The sequence below is a fragment of the Meleagris gallopavo genome, chromosome 4 (assembly GCF_000146605.3).
Source record: "Meleagris gallopavo isolate NT-WF06-2002-E0010 breed Aviagen turkey brand Nicholas breeding stock chromosome 4, Turkey_5.1, whole genome shotgun sequence".
In the NCBI taxonomy this organism is placed as follows: Eukaryota; Metazoa; Chordata; class Aves; order Galliformes; family Phasianidae; genus Meleagris; species Meleagris gallopavo.
In genome coordinates, this window is record NC_015014.2 from 15,411,028 (window position 1) to 15,438,246 (window position 27,219).

The 27,219-nt window shown below is 41.4% G+C and overlaps 1 protein-coding gene across 8 annotated transcripts in view; it reads right to left on the bottom strand.

The window, feature by feature from the left end:
* Positions 1-27,219, bottom strand: part of FAM13A (family with sequence similarity 13 member A) — a 46,382-nt gene that overhangs the window by 5,066 nt on the left and 14,097 nt on the right. For 4 of the 8 annotated variants that reach the window (XM_019614548.2, XM_019614551.2, XM_019614552.2 and 1 more), the window contains 11 exons: positions 24,077-24,153; positions 23,351-23,393; positions 20,610-20,645; positions 17,971-18,121; positions 10,806-11,019; positions 10,285-10,423; positions 9,399-9,480; positions 9,040-9,260; positions 7,624-7,707; positions 4,296-4,391; positions 2,753-2,836 (listed from right to left, as the gene is read on the bottom strand). In XM_019614548.2, the coding sequence (XP_019470093.1) occupies positions 2,753-2,836; positions 4,296-4,391; positions 7,624-7,707; positions 9,040-9,260; positions 9,399-9,480; positions 10,285-10,423; positions 10,806-11,019; positions 17,971-18,121; positions 20,610-20,645; positions 23,351-23,393; positions 24,077-24,153 (1,227 nt within the window). The remainder of the gene's footprint in view (positions 1-2,752; positions 2,837-4,295; positions 4,392-7,623; positions 7,708-9,039; positions 9,261-9,398; positions 9,481-10,284; positions 10,424-10,805; positions 11,020-17,970; positions 18,122-20,609; positions 20,646-23,350; positions 23,394-24,076; positions 24,154-27,219) is intronic. The other 4 variants (XM_010709623.3, XM_019614549.2, XM_010709621.3 and 1 more) reach the window with 4 other exon arrangements.

Consider the following 27,219-nt stretch of genomic DNA (forward strand, 5'->3'; position numbering starts at 1 on the left):
ATCCAGAAATCACTTGTGTTTTCAGGAAACAGGACACAGTTTTCTCTTACTTGCAGTGACCTTTCTAGAAAGCAATTTTCAACCTTAATATAAAGCATGAGGTTGGAATAAAGTAATAAATCATAGAATCATAGAATGGTTTGGGTTGGAAAGGACCTTTAAGACCATCTAGTTCCAACCCCCTGCTATAGGCAGGAGCACCTCCCATAGACCGGATTGCTCTCAGCCCCATCCAGCCTGGCCTTGAATGCTTCCAAGGAGAGGACATCCACAACCTCACTGGGCAACCTGTTCCACTGTCTCACTATTCTCACAGTAAACAATTGTTATCCTCATATCTTCTTCATATCTAGTCTAACTCTACCAGTTTAAACCCATTTCCTTGTCCTGTTGCTACTTGCCCTGTAGATTTTCTTCTTGTTCCTCTGTGTGTCCCTGTGTGTTAATTCCGTCCGGGTTTTAGCTTTCCCAACCTGATCCTTACTTGGATAATTTCCCTGTAGCCATCCCTGGTAACCTGTTCCTGATTCCACTCCCTACAGACTTTCTTTTTGAGCTTAAGTAAGTCCGGGAGCTCCCTGTTGATTAACAGAAGCCATGAGGAGTTCCATGACAACTGCAGCAGTAAGAGCAGTCAAATGCTGTCCAAAAAAAAACAGGCCAAAGAGAGAAAGGAGACCAATCGCTCACTGCCATTCTCAGGATCCCAGGCATGCTGCTCTGTCCAGCGAGGTAGTAGCACTGGGCCTGAAGCAGGAGAACGTCATTCCTGCTGGCGTGCAGTGGAAGATTTGCTAAGTCAATCAAATCAATAGAAATGGTATTATTTTATTCTATGGGAATCCTTTTGGCACTGAAGGAGAAGGCCCTTTGCCCTTTTCTAGGAGACTAAGTTGCTTCTGTGTTCCAGTTCTGGAAAAGGACTGTTTTCATAAACAGTGCAAGAAATTTTACCCAAAGAGAGAAGCAAAGTATCCATGTAACTTGGATCTGCATATCTGGTAGCAGTCTCTTCCCCAAGGACACCCATAAGCCTGTGCCAGCCAACGAGGGCCAGCACAGCAGGCTGGCTTGCTTGTCTCGCTCCAGGGCACACAGCCCGCAGCTCAGGAGTAAGCTTCCTGCCAAAGAAAGCCCACGGGAGGAAAAGACAGTGCAGAAATCTCACTTGTTTAGACCTTAGTGCCAAAAAACTACATCTGGCCATTACAAGACCTCTTAAAGCATTTTGCTATTTAAAATGAAGGAGCAATTAAAAACAAAAATCTGATCAAGAACCATTGCTTAGAAAGCGTCTCATATGAAAATCTTATTTTAAACCCACACTGCCATTTACATTCTAACCAAAATTATCTTCATTGACTAGATCCATTTGGCTTCCATCTGTGAGGTTATTTAGGCAATCGTGAGACATTTGGTTTCCAGAGCTACAAATATAAAATCTCCTGAGTTACCCAATATCAGTACTCCCAGCAGTGAAAAGCTGATGCATGCAGCATCACAGGTCTCCAATAAGTGTTAATTGGCATTTCAGCATTAATGGGCTTCACGAGAGCAACACCACAGCTCTCCACGTTTGTGCTCTCTGTAGGAAACCAGTGAGATGCTGCTCTGATGCAGCATTTGCCTCACTAGTCACCAGAGATCACCACATTTGACAGCTGTAAGCTTTGAATCCAGTTGCACACACAGTTGAAAGACAGAAGACACAGAAATGCCCCAGTCAATCAAATAACCCAATCCAGACCTCTGTTGCAGACTTGAGAGAGCTCCATGTTTGTTAACCAGCAGTTCTACATGCTTCAGTCTGCAGTCTGGTTTTAATGAATATGTGCCTTGAATAGTCCACTGATGTAGAAGCTACTGTCACTGCTTTATCACAGAATCATCTTGGATGTCCACGTTTGCAGTATGTACACCAAACACTACCTATGTTTGGATAACCCAAGCCTGCTGAAGCACTTCTATTTCCTGCTACACTGCAACAGTAACAAATGCAAACCAGGGCCCAGCTCCACGCTGCCTGTCCTGGGTGACAGCTGGACATCCCTTGTCAGAGGAAGGAAGACCAATATTGTAGCAGACTTCACCACCATGAACTATCACTCCACAGTGGAATAAGAAAGCATCACAACAATCCCGTCATCCAAATCTGACAGCATTAACAAACATGACTGAGTCGTTCCTACTTCAATCCTTGTGTGACTTGGTTAGAAATGCTGCCTACAAGGTGGTGAAAGAGAGCCCTGGATAAAATAAGTCTGTCAGTAGGAGAAGATAAAGATCCTGTAAATGCCTGGTTGGCTCTGTGCATGTGTTAGTTTTGTGAGATCTCATTCCAGCCATGGTGTTGTGTGCAAGCCGCAGAGCATTGGAGTGAGAGAAACTATTGCAAAATAAGTTAGTGTTATTAAAGAGGAAGGAGAAAGCAAGGGAGAAAAAAAAATCACCAAGCCAAAGTGCAAAGAATAATCGTGAGGTTTTCAGCAAAATAAAATACATTATGTGCAAGGGAGGGAGAAGGAGAAGGGAAAGAACACAAGGCCAAGGGAATATTGTAGTCTCATCTACAACAAGGGAAGAATTTGATCAGAACTGGACAGGCTTAAAGCAGCTACTGATTTTTCAGGAAGACACACTGCAAAAAAATCAACACCGATGGAAAAAAAAAAAAATCAATCATTCTCTTTCATTGGTATAAGGGGAAAATTGATGCAAACTGAGCAATTAGTTAGCAGCTGGAGGTCTTCACCTTTATCTCCTTGAAGAAGGAAGCAGTTTCGCCCTCGATAATTGGTTGCAGCAAAGGGCTTCTCCGCTTGCTGGAGGGGGAACCCTGTGACAGGTGTTAACAAGTACGTTACATTATGAAACCCTTTCTCCTCCACCACCTGCTCTCAGATCATTCTCACTCACTCATTCGCTCAGTTCACTGCCAGACCATCAGGAGAAATCCATTTCTTAAAGAACAAAATACACCTGGCAAACCCTTTGCATCTTGGACTGTTTTCCCCCAAGATGTTGCTTAGCAAGGGACATCACTGCTAAACACTCAAGAAAAAAACTTGGATGCTGGAATTCTAGCTGGGCAGGAACTACAAATAAAATAACCCTCCAACCTGAGGCGCGCGCGCACACACACACACACACACTTGGTTGGCTCTCCAGAGCTATGGTGTAAGCCTAGCTGGACTCTCCAGCCCTGCTTTCCAGGAGGCTGACTTTCCAATCAAGTGCTTCATGATGGGCTTTCAAATGTATTCTGCCTCTGTGCAAATCTCTCACTCTTCTCATTTTAAGGGACTGGGGAAAGCCAGTCTCATCTCCCTTGTACTAGCCAGTGTGTGCAGTTTCAGTTTTGTGTCTAAACAGGACCTGAGCTTTCTTTTGCAAGCTTCATCTTAAACTGCCAACACACAGATGATGGGTTTCTTCCATCTGAGAGCCAGCACCATCTTTGCTGTTCACATTTTGGGGAGTACTTTGCATATTCAAAGAGAAACAGCTTTAGTTTTAAATGCAGGACCACCTGCCACCACAGGTGCAGAAAAAAAAATCACATCAGTGTGATTGACTGCACTCAAGTAACACTCTGCCAGTCCGTTCAGTTCAGCAGTCTACAAAAAGCAGCCAGGACATCAGTAAAAACAGTAAGAGATCGTACATGACAGGGTAAAAAGGAACCAAGATCAAACAACTCTCTTTCTTTAGACAAGCTAAGAGGATTCTTGGTATATACTTAGGTTGAAAAATTCTTTAAAAATGGCCTACACAATCTGTCCAGAATTTGAGATAGCGTGTTTGCTACCTGAAGGAGTGCATTGGATTCCATGCTGGTGTCAGTATTTCCTTGCCAAAGCACCACCTTGATTGAGGGAGCATCCACTACTTGCAGGATCTCTTCAACACCAGCATAGTCTCCCTTTCTCTCAGCCAAAGAGACTAGTGCCTGCCTTGGGACTCACACAAGTCTGCACAACCAAACAACATGAAGGCCTACAGTTCTGAATAGACCAGTAAGGAAAGGGAAGTGACGCTGTAGCCAAACATAAGATGATGAAATAACAGCAGCAGCCCAATGGAAAGGTGAGAAACAACAAAAGGTGAGATGTATTTCATGGCTCATGAGTGGGCACTGGAGACCCCTGACCAACATTATCTGACTGCCGTACATGTCACCAACCCGCTCATTCACTTGGTCTTTGAGATGTAAGGGAGGAATTGGCCTTACTGATTGTGCTGTATACCTCAGCTCTAACCCTAAGCAAGGCCTCCTAAAAGAAAGTTCTACTCACAATGATAGGGATGGTGTTGGCTCTGGAGAGGATCTGCTTGACCAAGCGGTACCTGTCATACAGGGGCTTCATCACCTGTCGTTCATTTTTAGTAACCTGTAAAGGAAAAATAAATGAGAACCATGAGGTCTGCAAGCAGATGCTCCATTCTACAAGGTACGTGCTTGTGATTGCTGTTAGCCAGAAGATTTAAGGGAATTTCATAATAATGGCTTGCTAACAGCACTAGCACAGAAACTGGTAATGCAAAAGTACTCGTGCTCCCTCCTTAGTTTCAGTACCTCAGCGGTACTGACAGTGCAGAACAGAAGGCTTCACAGACAGCAGCTAGCGTGGGAAAGCAAAGGCCTGTCCAGCTAAGCAGTAGCTGTAAAGAAATTGAGGTTTTACTTCGTTAATATACATCAATTCTTTAATAAAAAAATAATCGTAGGGTTAGAAAAAACCAAGCAAAATATTCACCAGAACCCACCTGATCATCATCTTCCTTTTTATTCAGCATTGTCTGACCACATCCTATGACTGTCCTGCCATTACACTTTTTGTTTAACTTTTGATTATAAAGCTCTTACAAGAGGAAAGGCTTGACTCAGGCGCCATTCATACACACCAAAGCTTTTCACTGCTGTTAATTACCAGTTGATGTAAAAAATCAACAATAGTATGAACCCTGATGAGTTTTGTACAGTCTCCCTTTCTATAGCAGATAGCGGAGTAAAGGGAACGCAGCTTGGAATGAGGAGAAGACTTTAAAATGAACCGTCTTTCATTTTGTCTGCAGCTAACTTTCACTGGAACAAGCTTTTTAGAGCTTTCACATTATCCCTCCAGAGCAGGAGAGATGTTGTCTGGAAAGGGCAGAATTGGAGCTGTAGGTATTGCCAGGAGTGCACTGGCAGTACTAGCAAACTGCCTCCAGTTTTTGACGTTTCTCTGCAATCCATCAAGCATAAAAATGGAAAATTGGACAACTCCTACAGAACTTGTGTTAGTCCTAGTTTTACCAGATTAGCAGTTAGTACAACGGGAGGCACAGCACTACTGTTGCCTCAGCCAGTACCTGTTACTTAAAAAACAACCCAAAACAACAACAAAAAAATACACTGGTGGCTGAGAAACAATCCTTCACTTCATGACATTTCGAAGTAGGTAAATACATCTATTCTGTACAGGAAAATAAACATAAGCCTTGGAATGGACAGAAATTCCTAAGGCACGTTTACGAATAGGAAAATATAAATGACATGCTTCTGAGCCTGAACATCACTATGGAGGAAGAATACAAAGAATTAATTTAAGCAAGGAAGTGCAGCGCAAGGGGACTGAGTCAGCCCTGCAGACGTGCACCAGAACATTTAACCAGAAAGCAAACTGAAAGAAAACGTTCTGCACATGGGCAAACTGTCTCCCTAGTTAAACGTAATACCAGCAAAACCTGAATATATTTTTGGAAAACATCAAAATGCAAAAAAAGCTATCAGAATAACAGAGCCTTTGACATAACTCTGGAGCACACTCTGTATGGCAAGCAGTAGCAGCAGCCAAGGAAGAGATCATTGCCTGCATTGTTTGAGCAGCTCAAGAATTTCTGCAGAAATGAACTTTTTGGCTTAACTAAAGCAGTTCAGTTCTACCTCTCCAGGTTTGCCTGTCACTGGTGCAGAAAGACCCAGCTGCACTAAATCTGAACTCCATTGTTTTTCTTGTTTAGTTAAATATCTTAAAAAAAAAAAAAGAAGCAATAACAAAAAACAACCACCCAACTTGGCTGAACTACACCCCATTCTCCTCAAGCTCTCAGTACTTTTCCACTGCTGCAGTGCCAAAAGCTGGGAAGAGCAAAAGCTGATCAGCTGCAGTCCTTCTTGTTACGTGACTCCATGTTGCTTGATATGGACTGCTTATTTAAAAACAAATTAAAAAGTAGCTGTGTAAATAAAGCATCAAAAAGTGCTAGGAGGAAGGTATGCTGACATGACAGCCTTTTTAAACAGATTTAAAGTGAGTTTTTAAACAGATATAAGTGAGTTTACTTCAACAAGATGACACCTGTTGATTTACATCATTGTGATACCAAAAGCAGACTCCAACTCTTACTCTGATGGAGAAGGTTAAGTGGATGTGCTGGCCTTTTGCTATTTCATAATATAATAAAATTTCATGTCCTCTCGTATAACCATGCTGTTTTCACCTACTGGTATATGTGCCTATACAATATTAGTACTTCACAGAATCATAGAGGTATAAGGGGACCCATAAGGATCATTGAATGAAGGGAAGTATTTAAATTAGCAACACTTTAAAATAAAGCAAACAAAGAAAACTAACAGGGAAAGAAGGAAGTAATTCAGGAGCAAATGGTAGGTAGGAATCAGGATACAACACACAGCAGAAGTAAGACAGACTTATCATCTGCACTCATCAAGCACTCCTTATATACAGTAACTTGCTTCTCTGAAGCCACTGGTCAAGGGATTAGCACCACTCTGAAACTGAACTACGTTACCTCCACAGCTGGTAGCAAAAATTAGAATAAAGTGAAAGAGGAGGAAGGGTTCGTACAAAGCCAACCAAAGTACTTGGTGGCCTGGAACCCACCATATGTCTGTCATGACAGGAATCAACAGGACACTATTTAATTCTCTGTCTTTACAAACAATTTTCCTTTGCTAAGTTCAAATGTACAGGAAATCTCATGCCTGTCTCTTCCTCGTGGAAACAGATGTCTGCTTAGGGGAATGAGAAAATCTTTTCTCAACTTGTCATGGCATTCAGGAGACAAACTGTTTTATGAATCCTCTGGCACAAAGGGATTGTGCAATTATGAAGATACAGGTGCCTCCTCACAAATAGTGTGGTTCTCAGAGAAAGATACAGCTTCTCTGAGAAGGTGCACTGCTTGCGCACCTGTCTTCTAATTAGTCATTAATAATAGCAAACTGAAAATTTTTGTCAGGATGAGGGTCCATGCACAGCTATTCCTGTGCATACTGTATCCCTGGTAAAGCTGGTGAATCAGCTGGGCCACAAACTGAATGTCTGTAGATCCTGGCAAGCGTGATGCCGAAATAATACACACTTGAACTTCATTCAGGCTGTAGGCTCAGATCTACAGATACCTGCCATGTCCAGCAGTGTGTGCAGGCATCACCTTGCCAAGAGTAACGTGGCAGTGGTAACAAAGGATCAGGGTGGTAATTAAAAGACATGTGTGGTTATAACAGCAAGAAGTCCTAGAGACTGTGACACTGAAGGAGCACTAAGGCAGTCATTTACAACAGACCAAGACACATGAAGATGTATTTTGAAAAAATGCTGCTGTACATACCGGTCTGCCATGAATGCTTTCATAATACAGCAAGGCTTTCTGAAGAGCCACTTTCTCAGCTGCTATCTGATCTCTTGTCATGTCCTAATAAAAGTAGCACAGAGAGAAGAGAAAGAAAATACGTCAGAATTCAAGACACAGACAATACTAATTTACGGCCTAACTGAAGGCATTATCATTTTGTCATTAATGTTTTGAAGACTCATCTCTGTTCCCCTTTCCCAGCTACATTGCTGGAAAGACTTACCATGAGTGGAGCCCTATATACAACGCAGGCAAATTGAAACTAACTAACATTTGTATGTGAAAATGTAGTAGGTACATAAGGGGGATTTATATTTTCTGTATGCTTTGAACAAACAATGTCAATTTATATTTTCGTTGTGCTTTGAACAAACAATGTCAAATAACTTTTAGTGATGGTGGCTGCTTTTCACTTAGAAAGATTTGAGTCGTAAGTCATAAGCAACAAAATGCACGTTCTTCCTTGTCTTCCAAACCTGAGACAACCTCCGGTACCTGTTGCAAAGCTTGCCATTTGTGCTTTGACTGCTACAGACACACTTAACAGAAATCAAGTGCAGTCAGACTGTTTCCTTCTGCCAAATTCTGCTATGAAGTGAAAAGCTCTGGCTGACAGGCTGAGGGGACCAAGCCAAAAAAAAAAAAAAAGGACAGACAGTTGAAAGACACTTCCCCTAGTTTTCCAGAGCTCCTCTACCAAACATGACTGACACCGAGCCTTCTCTCTCTTATCGTCGCACCAAATACTATCGGAGACCTTTAAAAGGTCAGGCTGTTTATTCTTGCTACCTTCAGAAAACAGCCAAACACTTCTGCAAATCTAATAAACAAAGATATTGCTGTCTGCTCCTCTTTCACAGAGTACTGCACAATTTACACGTCAGCAGACTCAAGGACTTCATTTACAAGGCTACCCAAAACTCAGGAACTAGAACATCAGACACAAAGACCTCTCTGCTGATAACCCTCAGAGATTACAGGAACTAGCTGAGCTCAATGTGACACTCAGAAGAGCAGTGATAAAATGCTCTGAGACAAGAGCATTCAGCTGTGGAATGATCTAGAAGAAAATCAGTGACCTAATCTTGAGAATCACTGGAAGACTCAGAACGTGCCAAAAGCTTTTGGGCATAACAACAGTTCAGAACTGTTACATGGAATCTATGAGAATCAGAAAAAGAACACAATGCCATTCAGTAGAAACGAAGTGTGGGGAAAAAAAAATACAGATACTGAAAGCAGAGGAAAAGAAGCTAAAACAAGTAAACCTGGAGTAGAGGATGTAGACTTTGTGACAAAATGCAAAAGATCACAAGACTTTCACAACTGACAGTGCAGCTATGAGTTACATGCTTGTACTTAAAAGGCCTAAATCTGATCTGCATATTGTACCTTTATATCCTCAGGTCGGTTCGTCTCTGTTCGTTTTTCCTGAAGCTTCTTCTGGATAGAATCAAGGGTCACTTCCACAGCAGGCTTGGCAGATTTATCTGACAGGTCTTGTTTCTTGTCATCCTCCTTTTCAAGCTGAGAACCAAAGCTCTTTGGGAGCGTGTTGCTTCTCTGACGCACCACAGGGCCCAGGTCTTCTTCCGATATCTTCAGTTTACACTCTAAGCAGCGACATTTAGGGGAAGAGGAATAATTTCTCTTTTTTAAAATGTGACGGTGACAGGACCACTGTCTAGCATCAAATTTAAAAAGGTTAAGTCTAGGTGCTCCCGGAAGGTACATCAACAGTGACTGCTCACCTTTAAGTTGCTTTCGGAATTTGGCCAAATCATTTGTCCATTTGAGCACTTCAGGGTTAGCTGCTTTGTCACTGTGGGAAGGCTGGGAGGAAAGAACAGTCATGCTGAATCCGTATTAAATCAACAGGAGAGACCCACTGAAACAAGACTCTGTAACAAAATGGGGGCTAAACAGGATTGGGACACAGCACAGAGCACAGGCTACTGACTGGTGCCTGCATACCTGTGACCTATCCAGCTCAGAACTTGCTTCGATTGCCCTACCTGTCACAACATTGTCTCTTAGCGCATTGCAAGACTGATGCAAGACCCTTTCAGTACCATCCTTCATGCTTTAGATCACCAACTAAGATGCACACATATGAAGCTTTAGTTCCTTAAAAAGCTTTCTGTCCCTCGGAAGAGCATGTCAAGAATAAACAGAATACAGAACACTGCGACTGCTCACCAGCACTTGACTATGGCTCCTTGCTGAGGAGCAAAGAAGGCTGCTCTTCTCTACTATGCAGTGATCTGGTGTCCTGAAACTACCATCATGCAAATGAGATGCACAATCGTTCCTCCTACAAAGTAAACTTTAATAAATAAACAAATGCAAAACATAACATAGCTATTCCTGCACCCTCGCTGTATAAAGCAGTGATCAAAATCCCATGAGTTTGTGAGACTCTCTTGTACTGTACTGGTGGTACAAAAAATGCCAGGAAAGATAATTTGTTTGATATGGATGCATATTGTCATTTTTGGAGCAGCATTACATTTTCCTTTACTTTGAATTGTTTAAATACTTACAAGCTCTCTGATATGTTTGATAGGTTCCCCCAGTGTCCTCTCCCTTTCTACCTACCTTACACCTCTCCCTACAAACGCTTGAGTAGAGACTCACCCTGTATTTCCTCTCCTCCTCGAATTTGTCCTCAAATTTCCTGATTTTTTTCTTCAGTCCCTGAATTCTCCGGGTAAGCTGTGCAGGGGTAAGGTCTTCTCTGTCATCTTCGTAAGATCCCAAAGAAGAACTCCGCCTCCTACCAAGAGCAGAGATTGCACAAAGAGTTTATCCAAACAGCTGCAGTACATCTTCTCTCTCAGAAGGACACTTAAACTTTGTGTAAATAAAGGCAATTCTCATGGAAGTGAGAAAGTTACGTTGGGTATTCTCTAATGACAGACAGAACAAGATGATGCTGTAACCGCCTCTTTCAGGAACAGTAACTCTCTAGATATTAATTGAAAAACCCTGAAATGATCAGTTACCTAGAACTTTTCTTAAAACACCCGTTTTATGACAGAAAAAACAGAAGCCCAACACAATATAGCTATATGGCTTGTGTGATCCAAAGAGATGTTGCTTGATGCGACTGTGCAATGCAGCCAGAGTAGAGTCACCACAGAGAAATCACAACCCACCTCATAAATGAATGAGAATTGGGAGGGGAAGGAGGCACTTCTGTATCATCCAGGTACTGCTGGCTCTGTCCATAGGCATAGAAGCGAGGAGACAGCATAGGATCACTGTCCTCATCCAGGAGCTGGCGAATTAAACGACCAGCCTGTGGGGAAAGGCGAGCCTCTTCTGAGTCTAAGCCATCTCGCTGCCATGAAGAAAGTGCAGGGATGGGCTCTAGGAACACCAAGACAAAGATGGATTTTATCATTTTTGTTTTACAAGTACCATAGACTCCAGACAACATTTCTCATGTCATATCATGACCCCATTGTCCTAAATGATTGCTTCTTGTCAGTGTCGGGTATTCTCTGGGTCATTATTTACATCTGCCAGTGTGCAAAGAAGTACAAAACATTGCCTGGTCACAGTGGATGCTCTATACAAGCATAAATAATCTGCTGGGTGCAGCACAAAGATGGATCCATAATCTGTCTGGAATTACCATGGATTGATACCAAGAGAAGGTATCACCAGCCACTACCTTTGAGGAAATAAGTCCAGGATAGAACAAAATTATTGGCACAAGGCAGGATAAAGGAGGCAAGCTGGCTATAGGAAGAAGCTCCTCAGTTTTAGGTCATACGAATGCTGCAAATGAGCAGCACCATGATTGTCCTCCTGTTCCCCAACACAACTCTGCCACACATGGCTGAAAATTCAAGACTAGAAGGAAACATACGTTTTTCTAGCCTGTAAGGAAAGACTGCCTCACTGTACTACTACCAGTTCTATAGGGCACCCAGCTGTCATATGGGCTGATTTTTCCTCTTTTCTCTTTCATATGTAAACCTGCTTCATGGCAGAAGAGTGAGAAAATATTTAATGCTTAGCTGGAAGTGAAACCCATACCATACAGGGAGATTATGGGGTGGGAGAGAAATGGAAGCCCAATTTAGTGTTGCTGCTTCACATACTGGAGCCCATAGAAAACAATCGCCTCAATCTTGTGACAGCTCCTCCAGATGCCATAAGGAGTCGAGCATTTTCTGTTCAGATAGTTTACTAAGCTGATTTGCATGCTCCTACTTAGCACCATGGGATTAAACAGTTTAAGAGCCAGGCCTTGAACTTATAAACCTAACAAATAGTTCTAGAGTCAAGTAACAAAACAAAACCCTATAGAAAGCTCCCAGACCAGGCTCAGAGATAGGGACTCAGTATTCCCTGTGCCTAGCATGTCTGTTCTTGTTCCACAAAGGGAAGAGGCTTTTGAAGCTAGTAATTTTTTGAACTAAAAGCAGTATTTCCTTCTGCTGAACAAGGTTAAGACTTAGATAGCTTAGAATGGATTTTGTGGGGACTCCCTTACAGAATCTTGTGCTGTTCTCCCCTAAGTACAGCTCAGGCAGCACGAGATCATGCACAGCTCAGGAATGACCAGCCTGGAGGAATTCTGCTGCAACAAAGGTGACTCTCCTCCTTTCCCCTTCTTATTGATACATGAATTTAAATTGCATACCTCTGCTTAGAGATTGGTGCTGCATGCAAACTGAGAAGCTATCCTGAAAGGGATGGCTGGAGGTGTTTGCACCTCTGAAGTGTTGTGATAAGTGAAGCACATTCTTGGCACATACAAGTGCTCATAGGGGCTGCATTAATGAGGTGTGCAAAACTCAGATGGAAATAGGTTGCATTGCCATGGATTGGAAAGGTCCTGCAGCCTGTATTTCCCCTAAGTAATTTCTGTAACATGAGCTTTTTCTAAGCTGCATTCACCTTGATGATACCTAATAACTGAAAAAATTTGCTCAAGGTACCTAATATGAACGAAGAGGAAACTAAGGGCAAATCATTCACCCAACCAGTGATACTTTGGCCTCTGGCCCTTTCCTGACTCTCATAATTTCAGGTCCTCACATGATCTCTTGCAGCAAATTAATGGCTGATAACAAGAAAGGAACAAATCTGATACATCTGACTAGCAGAAATGAGGTAAGTGATGCATGCAATTCTTCCAGACATTTTTCATTTCCAGTTTTTGGAATACACTCACACCAAAACAGAGTTTGCTCTTGGAAATCATTAAATCACATCCTCATGGGATTTACACAGATGGAATAAACTTAGGAGAAGTCAAAAGTATATTTGGCGGTAACCAAATAAAGCTTTTACTATAGCAGCTAAAAAAAGCCATTACAAAGCATGCATGATGCATGTGATTTTGTCCTAAGGTGAGTATATGTTGTGCCCAAAAGTCGAATCCAAAAGGAAAAAGCTGATAAAAGGAAAAAAAAATACCTAAAAGGAGAGATCAAATTTGAGACTTGTCATATGAAATGCTTGCTATAGAAAATCAGCTGGTTTTAATTCTCACTCCTACGATGGAAAGACTCGATGGGCAAGTTGTTTCCCTTGCTGATTATATGCGTTTAGAAGAAAAACCTCATCTGGACACAGAATGAGTAATGATGCTTCCCTCCTCCCCCCCCCGAACATATAACAAAAGAACAGATAAATATGGGAACAAAGGGACATAAACAAAAGGAACAAAGCAAATAATAAAGGAACATATTTAGTTATTTAGAATTACGGATCTTATCTACATCAGACCATGAACTGGATCAGAGTTACAGACTGGCTGTCCTGTTCTTTATGTGGGTCGGGTGCCAGAAACTTGGACTGCACAAACAAATAGTAACCCACTCAGGGTAAGAAGCTTCCTTTTCTGATAGTGAACAATCAACCCAAACCTGCTCAACTGAAGTTATAGCTTCTTTTGTTATTTATTTACAGAAGATACACATATAAAAGTTTTAAATCCTTTCCAAAGGCTGCTAAATTCCTGGACTTAACAGTTCAGGTTTGAAATATTTAATAGTTTTAATACTGTGGCTATTTCTGCTAAAAGTCTCAGTAAAAAATGTAAATGTTTTGCCTTTTCTTTGCCACTGACTTGACAGAGCAGCTACCTGTACTCTTTTGTCTTGAACAGATCTCTCACTCTGAGAAAGCTTCTATATTCCTTCTATGTACTTGTTTTGTTCATAATAAAAACCTTTTATGAAAAAAATAAATAGCTTTGGGAATATTTAACAAGCATGGCTGTGCCAGTGCAGAGAAAAGGTGAGCTAGTTTTCTATTTCCTGGTCAGACTCTCGTGTTTCTTCCAGGTATGCTGTTTTCTAAGTTGTCACAGAAGTGAAATACACTGATATGCAGACCCTCAGGAGTGATGCACTCCTCTCCAATCTCACCACCAGCTAACCTTTTAACAAAGCTGGCCACCTGCCAGGTGTTGCTCTGCAAAACCCTGTAGGCATTCATACGCCTGTTGCAGCATCAATCTGCCACACAAAGAACTGGTCTTATTAATAAACCTGTATCAAGCAAGAAGAAAAATGAATTTTATCGAATTCAGTAGAGGTTATTATCAGCTCCATGCCATCCTGCTGTCAAGCCTGACTTTTTATTTCTTCTTTAATTGTTCTGCTTTTTATCTGTGACAGGATTACTGGGGGCTGCAGGGCCAGCAGAGGGGTACTGCCATGTGCATCTGCCCAGAGGCACAACCAGCACAAGGCCATCGAGGGTTTGTGTTCTCTCTGTAGCCATACAGCTGACGTATACTGCTTCAGCACACACATGACAGCCCCAGGAGGCTAAAATTCTTCACTGCTGTGAACTGAAGTAGGTCTGGAGGGATTAAAAAGCCTAAACTAATTACAACACCTGAGGTCCTAGCACTAAATTCCCCTTAGAAGACCCCAGAAAGACATCTCATAATGGAATGAATAAATCAATTCAAAACCTCAAAACATTCACTTGGTCAGTATTTTACATCCTTAAACAGCACTGGCATTCTCCTCCTAAATAGATAGAAAAGAACAGCCCAAGCAAAGAACTACCTTAATTTGTCAGTGAGATGAAACATTTACCAGCTATCCAGACAATTTTGCAATTTGCTAATAGTGTTGCACCATAACAAACGCTGTTGTTCGGTTTTGTTTTGTTTTTTTAATACTGCTGCTATAAAATGAAATCTGTAAGCAATGCAATTATTCATTTCTACATATGGTGATAAAAACAGCATGTTTCGCCACTGTTTGATTTATGTCTGATGCACATAAATACACTGATCTAAGGCTAGTGTCAAAAACAATTCTAGAATGTTGTTTCTCTTGCTATACACCTTTTTTCCTTCTCATTACCCCACTTCTTTTCGTGGGAAAGTATCAATTAAATCCATCTCAAAACTATTTGGAGATCAGCTTCACCCTCAGAGACTTAGTGCTACAATACTTGAGCTCTCAAAACTGAAGAGAATGCTTATTCATTTTAAATTTCCGCTTGTAGTCTTTTTTTTTTAAGCTTAAAAGAAAAATGACTGCTGATTGTTTCGCAAGAGGTTGTTACTGCAAACTTTGCTTCAAATTTCATTTACAGAACCCTTTTTTAAAACCTCAGTAATGAGGCGACATAGGCAGCAATCACACGTGTCAGATAACTTACTGAACTATCTGCTCAGCTCCAAGCTGATGACAGGGCCAGCCACTATTAGGAGAGCAACATACTTCCAGATTTTTCCTTGAGGGCAGGATAACAAATTCTGTGCTTGAATTAGCAACATTTGGTAAGAATTCTGCACAATAGCACTGGATTCTGAGAGAACACTGTGTCCTTCCCACTCATGGCATTCAATTCTAACACAATCCACAGCAAGAGGAACACATCCTGTACAAGTATATCTAATCTCTCCTCTTGTGTACAAGTCTGACTGCGCAGCGAATCTTAAAAATAATCAGGTAAAAATTATTTCTAGAATAACCCTGCCAGTTCACATGGCAACTATCACAGTGCAGTGCCCCTGAATTAGTGTTCTTTATGACAGCGTTGGTCTTAACATGATAAGAAGTCTGCCTGAGTGAAGAATAAGAGCTAGTCAGCAGACAAGGCAGCCTTATGCAACTTTGTGCCAGTTCTCCAAGGCTCTTCCTCAGCCTGCGTGCAGAGGCAGTGACAGCTACAGCTGATGGTGCCTCCCCCTCAGCATGCAGATGCTCTGCCAGCAGCCTGCTCACACCATACCCTACACGTCCTGCAGTAGTTCCTGCAAAGGAACCCACCCCAAAGGTACAGCAAATAATTGGTCCTTACCATAGCTGAAGACACAGGGCCTTTCCCTTTCCACTGGGGAAGGGCCAGAGGTGCAGTAAGGACACAGACGAGATGTATAAAGGCCTGAGTGATGCATGCTGGCAGGGAAGAGACAGTACTTGGCCTGTTGAAGCTGTGCATGAGTGGCACAGCCCTGCCTTGCATAGCCAGGCTCACTAACAGCCTTTGCCATTAGCAGCAGAAATGATCCCAAAGTTGAGTTAGCGTCGAGCCATTTCTGGCTTCAGAAAGCTTGATTTCACATCCACAGATACATAATCTTCCCTGTCTCCTTGCTCAGATGCAGAGGCCACCATTTTGCTGCACTTGAACCCACACTAACCAAACGGTGATTCTGGTAAGCAAGTGTTCTAGGAGATGACATCTCTCTCACTCTAGAGCTGATTTGTTTGCTGTCTACCTCTTCCTTTTGTGAAAAACATTTGAACAAAATGGAGGAAGAATCTGAAAGAAGCACTCTCAAATGTAGTCACAGGCGCTCATAAATCCTGTTTCATATTTGCAGTGCAAGAAAGCTGGGATCCAAACACAAGCACACGCCTACAATGAGAGATTTGTACCAAGGTGCAACGTAATTCACACCATGGGAAAAACCTCTGTCAGACAGAAGGGAGCTGTGTTCTGCCCTTCACACGCTCATATGACTCCCATTAGTAACACTGCTTGCCACAGGCGTGCACCGAGAAGAAAAAAAGAGTCTTTATTCCCAAAGGTTCACATGATGGCTGCAGCCAAACTTCACCTCTGGGAACACAGACGTGATCACCCGGCCCGAGGCCCTGAGGGACTGTGCTGATTGGCACCTCACCAACACCAGGGCAGCCAAGGCCCCGCGGGAGCCCTTCCGCACCGCTTTGATCAGCCGCGCCGCACGCCTGGTGATATCACCCAGGGAATCCCCGCTAATGAGCGAGTGGAGAAACTCTCTTCTGTCCATGGTGACTGGCTGCCTGGATGCATCAAAAGCAGCCAGGGCTTGTGGCTTTTATTTACTTATGCTCAAGGTGTCTTAACTAGACAGAAAGGCAAAATACAAGTCATGTACACTGTGGAGACAGGACCAGAGAGCTTAACTAACTCGTCAGTGCTCCTTTTTAGATTAATAAACTACAGATACACATTTTTCCCCTCTTGCTTTGACTATTACAATACAGTGCTTGCATCTTCCCATTTCTTCCCTGTCAAAACCTCTCTCTCACTTCCAAAGCACAAACGAGGCAGGACAACTCCTGCTTGTAGAAAGGAGAGAGACACAGTAAGTGAGAAGGGCTCTGATCCCAGAGACACTGGACTCCTTCAGTTCCCCTCTATTTCAAATGAAATGGAAGTTCACAATGCTCATACTCTGCACGACAGATTTCTTTCTCTAACCTAGGTCAGTGAAAAAGACAAATAAGCATACACTCTGGAGATGAGTGCTAATAAACTACATTAATTTAAACCACAAGCAATTTCATAGTGCCCTTCGAGCCTGTGATCATAACTTTTTCACACCATACATTCAAAAAATATTGTTTGTAAGAGAAATCAAGGTACAAAGCACTAGATAGACAGCCATTTTTTCCCCCAACTGTGCTTTCCAGATCTAAATCTTTACTTCCAAACAACAACAGAAGTAAAAGAATAGAGAGAAAGAAGAATGTTCCTTCCTGACTGTGAAATATTCTTTGAAGAAAGCACTATTACTTAGATCTCCAGCTTAGCTGTCAAGCAACCAGCCATCAAGAAATAAATTATCCTAAAGCACACAGAGACTTACAGTACCAAATAGCACATGAACATAACTTCAAGAATAAAACACTGTATTTTCTTTCTCAAAGGGACAAGTGGAACTAGTAACTGTTTAGAATTTCACTTCCAATTTCTCCAAACTTTCAATTCCATATTCAGGACAAAATTGCTTTCCTGTTGTTTTTGGCAAGGGAAGTTTAGCACAAAAAGATATATCCAGCCCACTGATGTTTCCTTCTCTCTTTTAACTCATTTGAACAGCCATGAAACAAATCTTACCTTCCCAGTTGTTGTCATCACACAGCGTTGTCAAATCCAGCCGAGGCACTTCTGACACAAAGCTGTTTTCCTGATCATCAGCATCTTGATTTCTTTGCAGCTTGTTTTCAGGAATGCTTGGGTGTTCTTGAATCTTCATACTTGAAGGCTGCTATATTCCCACAGAAATGAAGGGGGGAAAAAAAAAAAATTTCAAGATGAAGAGTCAGGAATAAAACCCTGCAGTCACAGCAGCAGTAAGCTCATGCTTTTAAATAAAAAAGTCAAAATAAAAAGAACCTGACATTTCCAGTTCCAAATTCAAAGCCTTTTGCAGTGGCCCCTACGTACCAATCACTGACACTGTTAAAAACATCTATTTGCCTTCCTTGAATTTTCCCTTCTTCAGGAAGCCACGGCAAGTTCCTGAGGCTGCCTGCCCTGACAACCGCATGCAGCTGAAAAAGCCTCTGCTGACTGATTGGGGTGAAAAGGGAGGGAGGACCTCAGGGAGGAAGGGAGAGGAAGAGGAAGCTGCAAAGAGTTCCTACAGGAGTGCAGCTCCTTGGAACGGCAACAGAAATGCTGTTGCAAGGCTGAGGCAATACGTGGTCTTCTAAAAAGCAGGCACCGGTAGCAGCTGCAGACAGCAAGCAGAGCAGGCTACGTACACAAATGCTCTCACGCAGGCTGTGCTGGCTCAAATCAATTAGTGCCAGCTAAGCTGTGCAGGCTGCACATTCCCCGATTTCCTGTGGTTGTTTTCTAGATGGGCGTGGGGAGAGCAGAACTATTTATGGAGGAGCTCTGGGTATTAAAGCGGTGTTGCGCAAATCCAAACGGCAGTAGGGTTTGGCATCTCAGCTGGAAAGCAGTGCGGACTCTGGGAACGAGCCAAAACATTCATACAAGCATCCAATGACTTAAGAAAACAACAACAACAAAAAACAATGGCAGAATGCTGTCAAGTAAATGGTTCATAATTTAATGCTACCTAGAGGTAACTGCTGTTTGTCTCACAACTACTCATCCTGACACACCACACACAGTGTGTGCTTTTGTGGAGAAATCTCAGCTGTCCACATAACCCAGGCACACTGTGCGTGTGCTGGAACAGGGCTTCGTGACACAGGCAGTTTGACCACAACAAAATAAACAAGCTGAAATGGCTCACAGAGGGCCGTGAGGAATAGGAAGAGTAAAGCATGTGCACAAACGTGTAGTGGGACACGTCTAAACAGCCATGCGAATGGATAGTGTTACACTTGAAGTGTTTGGTCTTGGTAAGAACAGCTGAGCATTGCTCTCTCAAATACAGTCTAGCAGGTAAGCAACATACAGACTTCTTCCCCACAGGTATTTTGATAATCTATTTACAATCTGCTTGAGCTAATGTGTGAAGAAAACGTGGATAAAAAAATTAACTTCTACATTTTGACTTCTTTTTCCTGTAAATTCTGAAGCATGGCCAAACTGTACCAAATCAATATTCTTAGTGGATTAGTAAGGCACATTTCAGTTGTTTTTTTTTTTTCATATCCAAGAAGTTTGCATGTTGTTTTTTTACTTTTCCTCTCAGCTGAGAAAAACATGTAATCTTCACATAGAGAAGGAAAAAAAAACCTGCCCAATTCACACATTGCATGAAGAATGTTTTCATGGATCCAGTCCCACCTGCCTGGATGATGAACATCCCAGTATTAGTAAACGCTGTTCTGCGTTGTATTTCTATAAGGTTTGTATTTCCTTTTCATTTCAGTAAGTCACCTTTTAAAAACATTGTAACAAAAGGAAACACCAAATGACAGTTTGCCAAGGCACTAATAACTCGTACAGATTGACGCTAAATCTGATTACAAATGTGGTTATTGTGAAAGCTGTACATGGAAAAATGCTAATTCACCACTCAACAACTTTTAAGCTGCTTCTAGGTTGGGAGGACTTAAATATTTCTTTAAGGTCCAGTGAAATTTTATTTCCTTTTCCTGCCAGAATCTAAATAGTCAGTGTACATTATAAACAGAAAGACTGGCCAGTGGCCAGAAACAGGCAGTATTTTGCACTTGCTAGAGAACAAACTGTACCAGTTTAGAAACTGCATTTAAATTGCCAGCACAGACCTTTAAGGCCAAAAGAAATCAAGTGATAAGCTTCAAATTGATGCTATTAAGAACAGCATGTAACAAGTGTGAAGAGCTTATCCACATTTTAACTATTTCAAAAGGGAGCAACCTCAAAACATATCGTTACCATCACTAACAGTAATTACAGAACTAAATATCTTTCTACAAAGAGCGTACAATCTCCTGACTTATTGCGACTCTGAAAAGATGTTTGTAGCAGATAAAAGGACACTCTCCCAGATGTGTAAACATCTCCACTACAGATATATTAGGAAGGTTATATGCACATTTTCCTTCTAAAGTCACTTCAGTTGTCGGAAATGTTTTAAATCAGGCCTGTGCTGTGCCTGCAGCCAGTGACTGTCCTGTCTGTGCTCACTTGCTCAGTGATGTAGCCTCTAATACAATGAATAAATCATTAGGTGTTACGAAGAACAATGCTAGTATAAACCCAGGAGACACAAGAAGGCAGATGTTTAACCTTCTTTGAATTAAGACTCACAAATTGGTAGGTAATTCAGTATCCTCATTGCTTACTTTCTTATTGATTTCCTGATGCCACCAGTTCCCAACCTTCAAGACAAAAATCAAGGCAGAAATTCCTTGCTTTAGGAAAAGAGATGCCACCGTTTCTCATAAATCAAAGGGGCAGCAACTTTATGATCTCAGAAGCAGTTGGCAGCCATGTTGCATTGCACATATTACATAAATGACTAAAAAAATTTAAATTAGGCACTTGACTGTGCTTTTCAGAATCTGCTTTGCAGTTACTAATAACCACAGATGTAAATAACCTGGGGACAATTCCGCTGCTTTCTCTGCTCCAAAGGAGATTCAGCATAAAGAGTAGCTCCAGCAGCTAGAATTAAATGGAAACAGATCTTTGAATTCAGATCAGGAGGAAGCTGTGTTCTGTTCAGTTGCATGTGGATTCAAATGAATTTCATACAAAAGATATACTTCTCCTACATCTGATCATCCATTGCAACCACCAGCAAGAAGCATTCTTAAGCATCTTCTGATAATATAACTCAATGCAAGAATTCAGTCACTCTGCCAGCTCAATCCTGAGTCATACCATTTCTCCCCTACGCTTGTTGCAGTGCTGGGTCAATCTTGAAACTTAAGTACTTTGCTACATTAACAAAGAATGACCTACTCTCAAGTATTTTCTGAAAGTAAGTGCAATTTAACTCTTCACAATGTATATTCTTGTCTGCAGAAGAGCTTGGTAATGAAAGTGGATTATGTGGCCAAAGTTATCAGATGGAAAACTTCCGCAGTTCTCTTCTTGCTTTGCCACCAGACAAAGAAGTACAAGTTTTTCTGGTTTCCAGACTTAGTATACTACCTGAATGCCATCAACAATCAACAAGTTGACAAACATTTTTGTGTTATTACATTCAAAGTATAGGCAACATTGTGGTAAACAATGTTTCTTAGAGCGAGGGTCTCAGGCTGCAAGCAGACTTCTACTGAGTAAGTGACACTCAGTTCTGTTTAGGACAACTTTCCTTAACAAAACTTGGGTATTAGAAATTACTTATTTTCATTCTGAAACCCAGCTACTCCAAAGGCAGATAATGAATGCTACAAAACCACTCAAAACTCATTCAAGACCTATGTTTCAAGGTATTTTTACTGCCTTAGGTCTGCATAAACAATATCTAGAAGCAATTTCAAATACCTCTCCTAACATTTTCAGATCAAGTGAGAAAAAATTAACAAAGTCCCTTCATCATTCTGAATATTTGTTACAAAAGGTATGTTTTTAAGCTACCCTAAGTAACAGGCTTTTAAGGGACAATGAATGTAAAACTACCTCTGCATGTACCTCTGCATGAATGTAACATTTTCTTGACCTTGTAATTCCTATATAATGCCATCTCCTGTGAGATTTATGAGTTATGAGGGTTATGGCTACATCTCCTCCCACAATTAATACTGAATTTTAAAACTCTTCTAAATGAGTTAATTTTAAGACCACAATTTCACATTCAAACAGATCTCCTCCAGACTCGTTTAAAAGTTGAATAGAAGCACTCTGTGGTGTGGCAGCAATAGCACCTTCTCCACATGCAAGAAGAATTTGGAGGTGTTGCAGAGTTTGTATTCCGGGAAATACAACAGCTCACGAGTCAGAGCTGCCAGGAATTAATGCTGCCATGTGCAGGAAACCTGGGGATTAATGACTCTCTGGGAGCAAAGCAGAAGATCTGGCTAAGCCTAATCAAAACAGTGATCAAAGCAAGTGCTGAGCAACCCCTTGTAGAGGGGCAGCTACTCCATTGCTGGTCAGAGTCCAACAATAGTCTCTTGTGTCTTCTCTGCTAGAAAGAAAGAATGGAGGAAAGGAAGAAGGAAGAAAAAAGATTATCCCCTGCAGCAACTAAAAAAACAACCAGTCAAAACAAACAAACAAAACAGAATACCAACAACTCAAAACAAAACCTCACATCCTTCCATTAAATCCAGCTGGCCAGAGATGCCAGACACTATCTACAGCTGTTAGAGTTTTCCTCTAAAATGGGTGCACAATTGAGGCGGAGGTGCCTCAGGTAACTTTGCCCACTGTTTTAAATGACTAGAGGTATATCAGGCAAAGATAAACTGGTGGCTTCAAAGGTGCTCACCTAACACAACTTTAGTCTTCCCTTTAGTGAGAAGTTGGGATGGAAAACCACCAAGCAGATGCAGGAGGTGAGTGTTGAACAGAAATGGAAAATTTGGGAAAAAACTGTTGACATAAATGCCAAATTCCCTTTTATTCTCCTCCTGACATTCATTTCAACCACCAGCCCTCAAAGAGAAGCAGGAGTCAATCCAGGTTTGTAGGACAAATGATCAGGGACACCTGCGTTCTCAGATAACAAGCCACACTGGAGAAATGGCAAATAAAAGACCAAAATTATTTTAGATAAATCAAGATACACAAAGTTGCTACCCTGGGAAATAAGCAGTTATACACTCTATTCACACTGACTGCAAAGGGACTCTAACCACAGTGCTTGACTTCAGTTCATGCTTCTTGTTTTGGCAAGGAGGGATTGAAGGGACTGAAGCAGATGCTTTCAGGATCATCAATAGTTGAGAGGGCCCTTAAATTATGTAAGTAAAAAGGACAGGGGTGGGAAAGAAAGAGCAAATGCTAATCCCATTTCTCTGGGAGAAAAACATTTCAATGGGAATACAGAACATGCCTAACTACTTGTTTCTACTCAATAAAAAGCCCATTTAGAGCCCACAAAACTGAAATGAGGGAAAAAAAAATTACCAACCTGAGAGTGCCTGAAAAAACCCTCACCGCTTTCACTTTCTTTGCTACAAAACAAAACAAAAACAATCAACATATTACAAACACAAAACCACACTTATAATAAAAACAACCATGACTCCTGGACACTCAAGTTTTCAGATACTTCAGATGCTCCACATTTGCTGATACATTTCAGTGAATGAAGGGATGCTGGCCTACAGCAGTTCAAGATGCTAAGCTATCTGTTTTGCTTCTTCTCAGGAGCTATTTGTACCTTTGCAGACAAATACACCTCTCCCAACAAGTATATTTGTAGAGAGAAATGTTGTAGTAGGAAAGCAAAGTGCAGCTATTGTACAGCTCTTGTAGGAGCACAAAGAAAGGGGCTGACTCCCAAGCCAAAGGCCAGGTGAGACATGCATCTGTTGCTGTGCAGTCCCCTGTGAGAAGCATGCAGGTTCAGATGCCTACAGCTCAACTTCTTTTCAAGTCTGCACCATCAGCATCTTCTGTGCTGCTCCTTATAGACCGGGAGACATGCTGACATCCAGCGTAGGGCAGAGCCCACATGGTGTGAGCAGTGCCTCCATACAATTCCATTCTGAAGCTAACATGGTAACAGGTAACACTGCTCTGCAGCATAACTAAATGTAACCCTCATATTCTGTCTCTGAGTACTACAATCACAGGGAAAATGAAGTGTACATATATTTAATCAATTAAAAACAAAAGAAAGAAAGAAAATCACCTTTCTTCAGATAAAACTTCCATGTCATCAGGTCCTGTTCTGTCTATAGGCCTGGATGAGCTAAAGCTTTCCACACTCTGCAATACAGTAAACGTTAAAGCAGTGAAATACATGAGAGAAATAGATTCAAACCACAGACCATTAATCAAATGCAGAAATATCCAACCAGACTGCTGGAAACAAGACAGCAATCAGACTACTGCCTGTTGTACATGTATAATAAAACAACCTACAGTAGAAACAACTACTCACTGCTTCTTTTTTCTCTTTCATCAGTTGACCTCAAAATGCCTGCCAGAATAACACTGAATGATATCCTACAGTTCCTATTTTACAAACTGATACATAAAAGCAAGAGAGCAATTCTGGGATATGTAAAAGTCCTACCAGAGCAGGTACCAAAATCCAGAGCATCTTCCCAGCAGCATTCATTACGCTCATCTTAGAAAAGATTCCTTCTTAGACAAACCCTTCCATAGTCTCTTCTCAAGTCATTAGGAGCACACAGACACGACTGTCTGCACAGAGGTAACGCTAAGCTGTGCTAATATGAATGCAAAGCAAGAAATCCAACTGATTACAACACGTGCTGAAATTGTCTTAGGAACCATTAGCAATATTAGTGCTGATGTTTTCTGGGGGCCTGAGAAAGTACTGCGAAGACAAGCTGGACTCTCGTATGTCTTTGATGGATAAACAAAGGACTTATGCTGTTGGTTTCACTCTTCCACAAATCTCAGCAGCGAAACACACTGTCGGCTTGGATTTCTCAGTCTACAGGCTAAAAGGTTTTCTGTTCTATTTTGATATTTCAAAGTTACTGAAGAATGGGGACACAGAACTGTCAATCTAGAAATATGAACTGAATTAAATGCTGCACGTAGAGGCAGCAGTACTCTTTGTGGCTCACCGATGGTGAAATTCACAGGAAAAATCAAACCTTAACCTGAATTGATCAGAGGACTTTTCTTTTTTATAAAACCATGTCAGACACACTATATTTGTATGTAATAATTCTATTTTACTTTATGTTGACAGTGACTCAGTCATAGAGCACCTACCAAAAAATAGTAAGCAGAAGTGAAGGGATTGGTACTGAGTTCTTTCATACTGGAAATATGCTTCAAAACTGCCTCAACCCTATAGCTAGAGTGCATTCTTGCAAAAAGCCTTAAAGAAATAAAACAGTACACACCACATCAGAGGTACGTATTGAAAACAGAATGTTGCCACTTTGGGCATGTGACCAGGAGGTTTTATACTCTGGTATTTGGACAAATCTGCCTTAAAGAAGAGGAAGGAAATGAGTGGAGAGGAGTGTGGTTGTTGGGGCACCCACAGCCCCCTCTCACCCGCTGCACCTCCAGCCCTGTAGAGTTAAATGGCTCAGCCATTCTAGCCTTGCTTAATGTGATTCTCCAACTCCTAGTGGAACCTGGCTACTGTGACTCAAGTGTGGTTACAAGCTTTTAGTGCTCCCTTGCTTGGAACCAATGGAACCGACCGTTTTTCCACTGCTGACTTGTACTTTTGAGTCAGATACACTTAGACAGCTAAGGGGAGAGTTTCCACACACTGTCCTACATATTCTTTCAGGCTTTGTTGCTAGAGAAGGACGATTAAAAAAGGTGGGGAAGAAACAACAACATCACAGTCTTGTTTTCATGGGAAGGCCCTATTAGCAAAAGCAGGTTATGTCCTGTTATACCTCAAGTAGCTAATTCAACCTATTGAAAACCTATTTAAGGGTAAAATATAGCCAAAAGAAAGCAAAGGCACCACACGTTGCATCCTGCTGGCAGTCTCATATACGTGAGTATTAAATAAGCACATTCATGAAAGCTTAAAGAGTAGCCTGTGCTTTTATTTCATAAAGAGTAACATCATATTCTCTGCAGGCTGTTCCATAACAACGCTCCTATTTGACAGTTCCACTGTGACAATTCTGGCAAAGCAAACAAGGACCATCCTGACAGAATAATCACCTTAACCAAAGTGCTCTTTGTGCAAGGTCAGTTTGCTGTAAATTGCTTTCAGCCTTCGTCCCTTCAAAATTGAAAAACAATCCAAAAAATGAAGGGCGGGGCAAAATCCAGTAGAGACAGGTAAGTTTGAGGACATCTCCTTGAAGAACTTTTAAAGACTATAGGAATGTTTTTCAAGTCCTCAGTTTACACTCTTAATGGAAACATTTGATGGTCTTTCTTTCTCCAAATACTGAATCAAATTGTTATTTACACTGAAGCTATTGTGCACTGCGTAGGTACATAGTAGAAGCACAGAAAAACGTATAAGCACTTCATGTTTGCCTCCTTCAAGCCCATAGCTACAGTCAAATACACAAGGTAAGAAGCATATGCTCTTTCACAAAACATCACATTACAGGTTACTGATACTGACTGTTAATCTAAGTACAGTCTACAGTTCTTGGCATCTTGCCTTCTTTTCATCACAAAGAAAAGCCAAATCTGCCTCTCTTTAGGATCTCTGCGCAGCGTAGAGCCTAAGACCACGGCAATTTTGCAACCTAAACAAAATGAGTCACAACACAATATTACATTAAGAAGGAACTCAGAGCAGACTAAAACTTAAAAGGAAATGCTCTGTAGTTCAGAATTCTAATCTCTTCACACAGTTTTCACTGTTATTAGTAGCTGCATGATCCAGGCACCAGGATGCAGAGTGCATCTACTGTAAGCAGAACCCACACTCAAGCAAAATACAGTTTCTCAATTGCTGAGCCCATAATCAGTGTCTGGTTGGCTGAGAGGGAAGGAGACCACATCAGTTTTATTCTATAGCATGTAGAATTTGGCAAACTCTCTTCTGTGAAGGTCACACAAGAATATGCTGCATAAATTTCACAGTATTCCAGATTTTTAGAGCACTATATACGTGCCCACTATACCTTCCCAGTAAAGTCTGGCTAGAAAAATAATCTTTGGGACCAACATGCTTCAAAAGTGTTTTGCAAACTGCAAATGTAACGGTAACATATAGACGGTAGGGAAAAGGAATAACATACATTTTATCATCTTATCAGAAAGACATTTGATATCTGTGGTTTCATAACTTATAACAGGAACATAAAAATAAATTAAACCTTAAAACATGATCCTGTATCTGAAGTTCCAATCACCTCA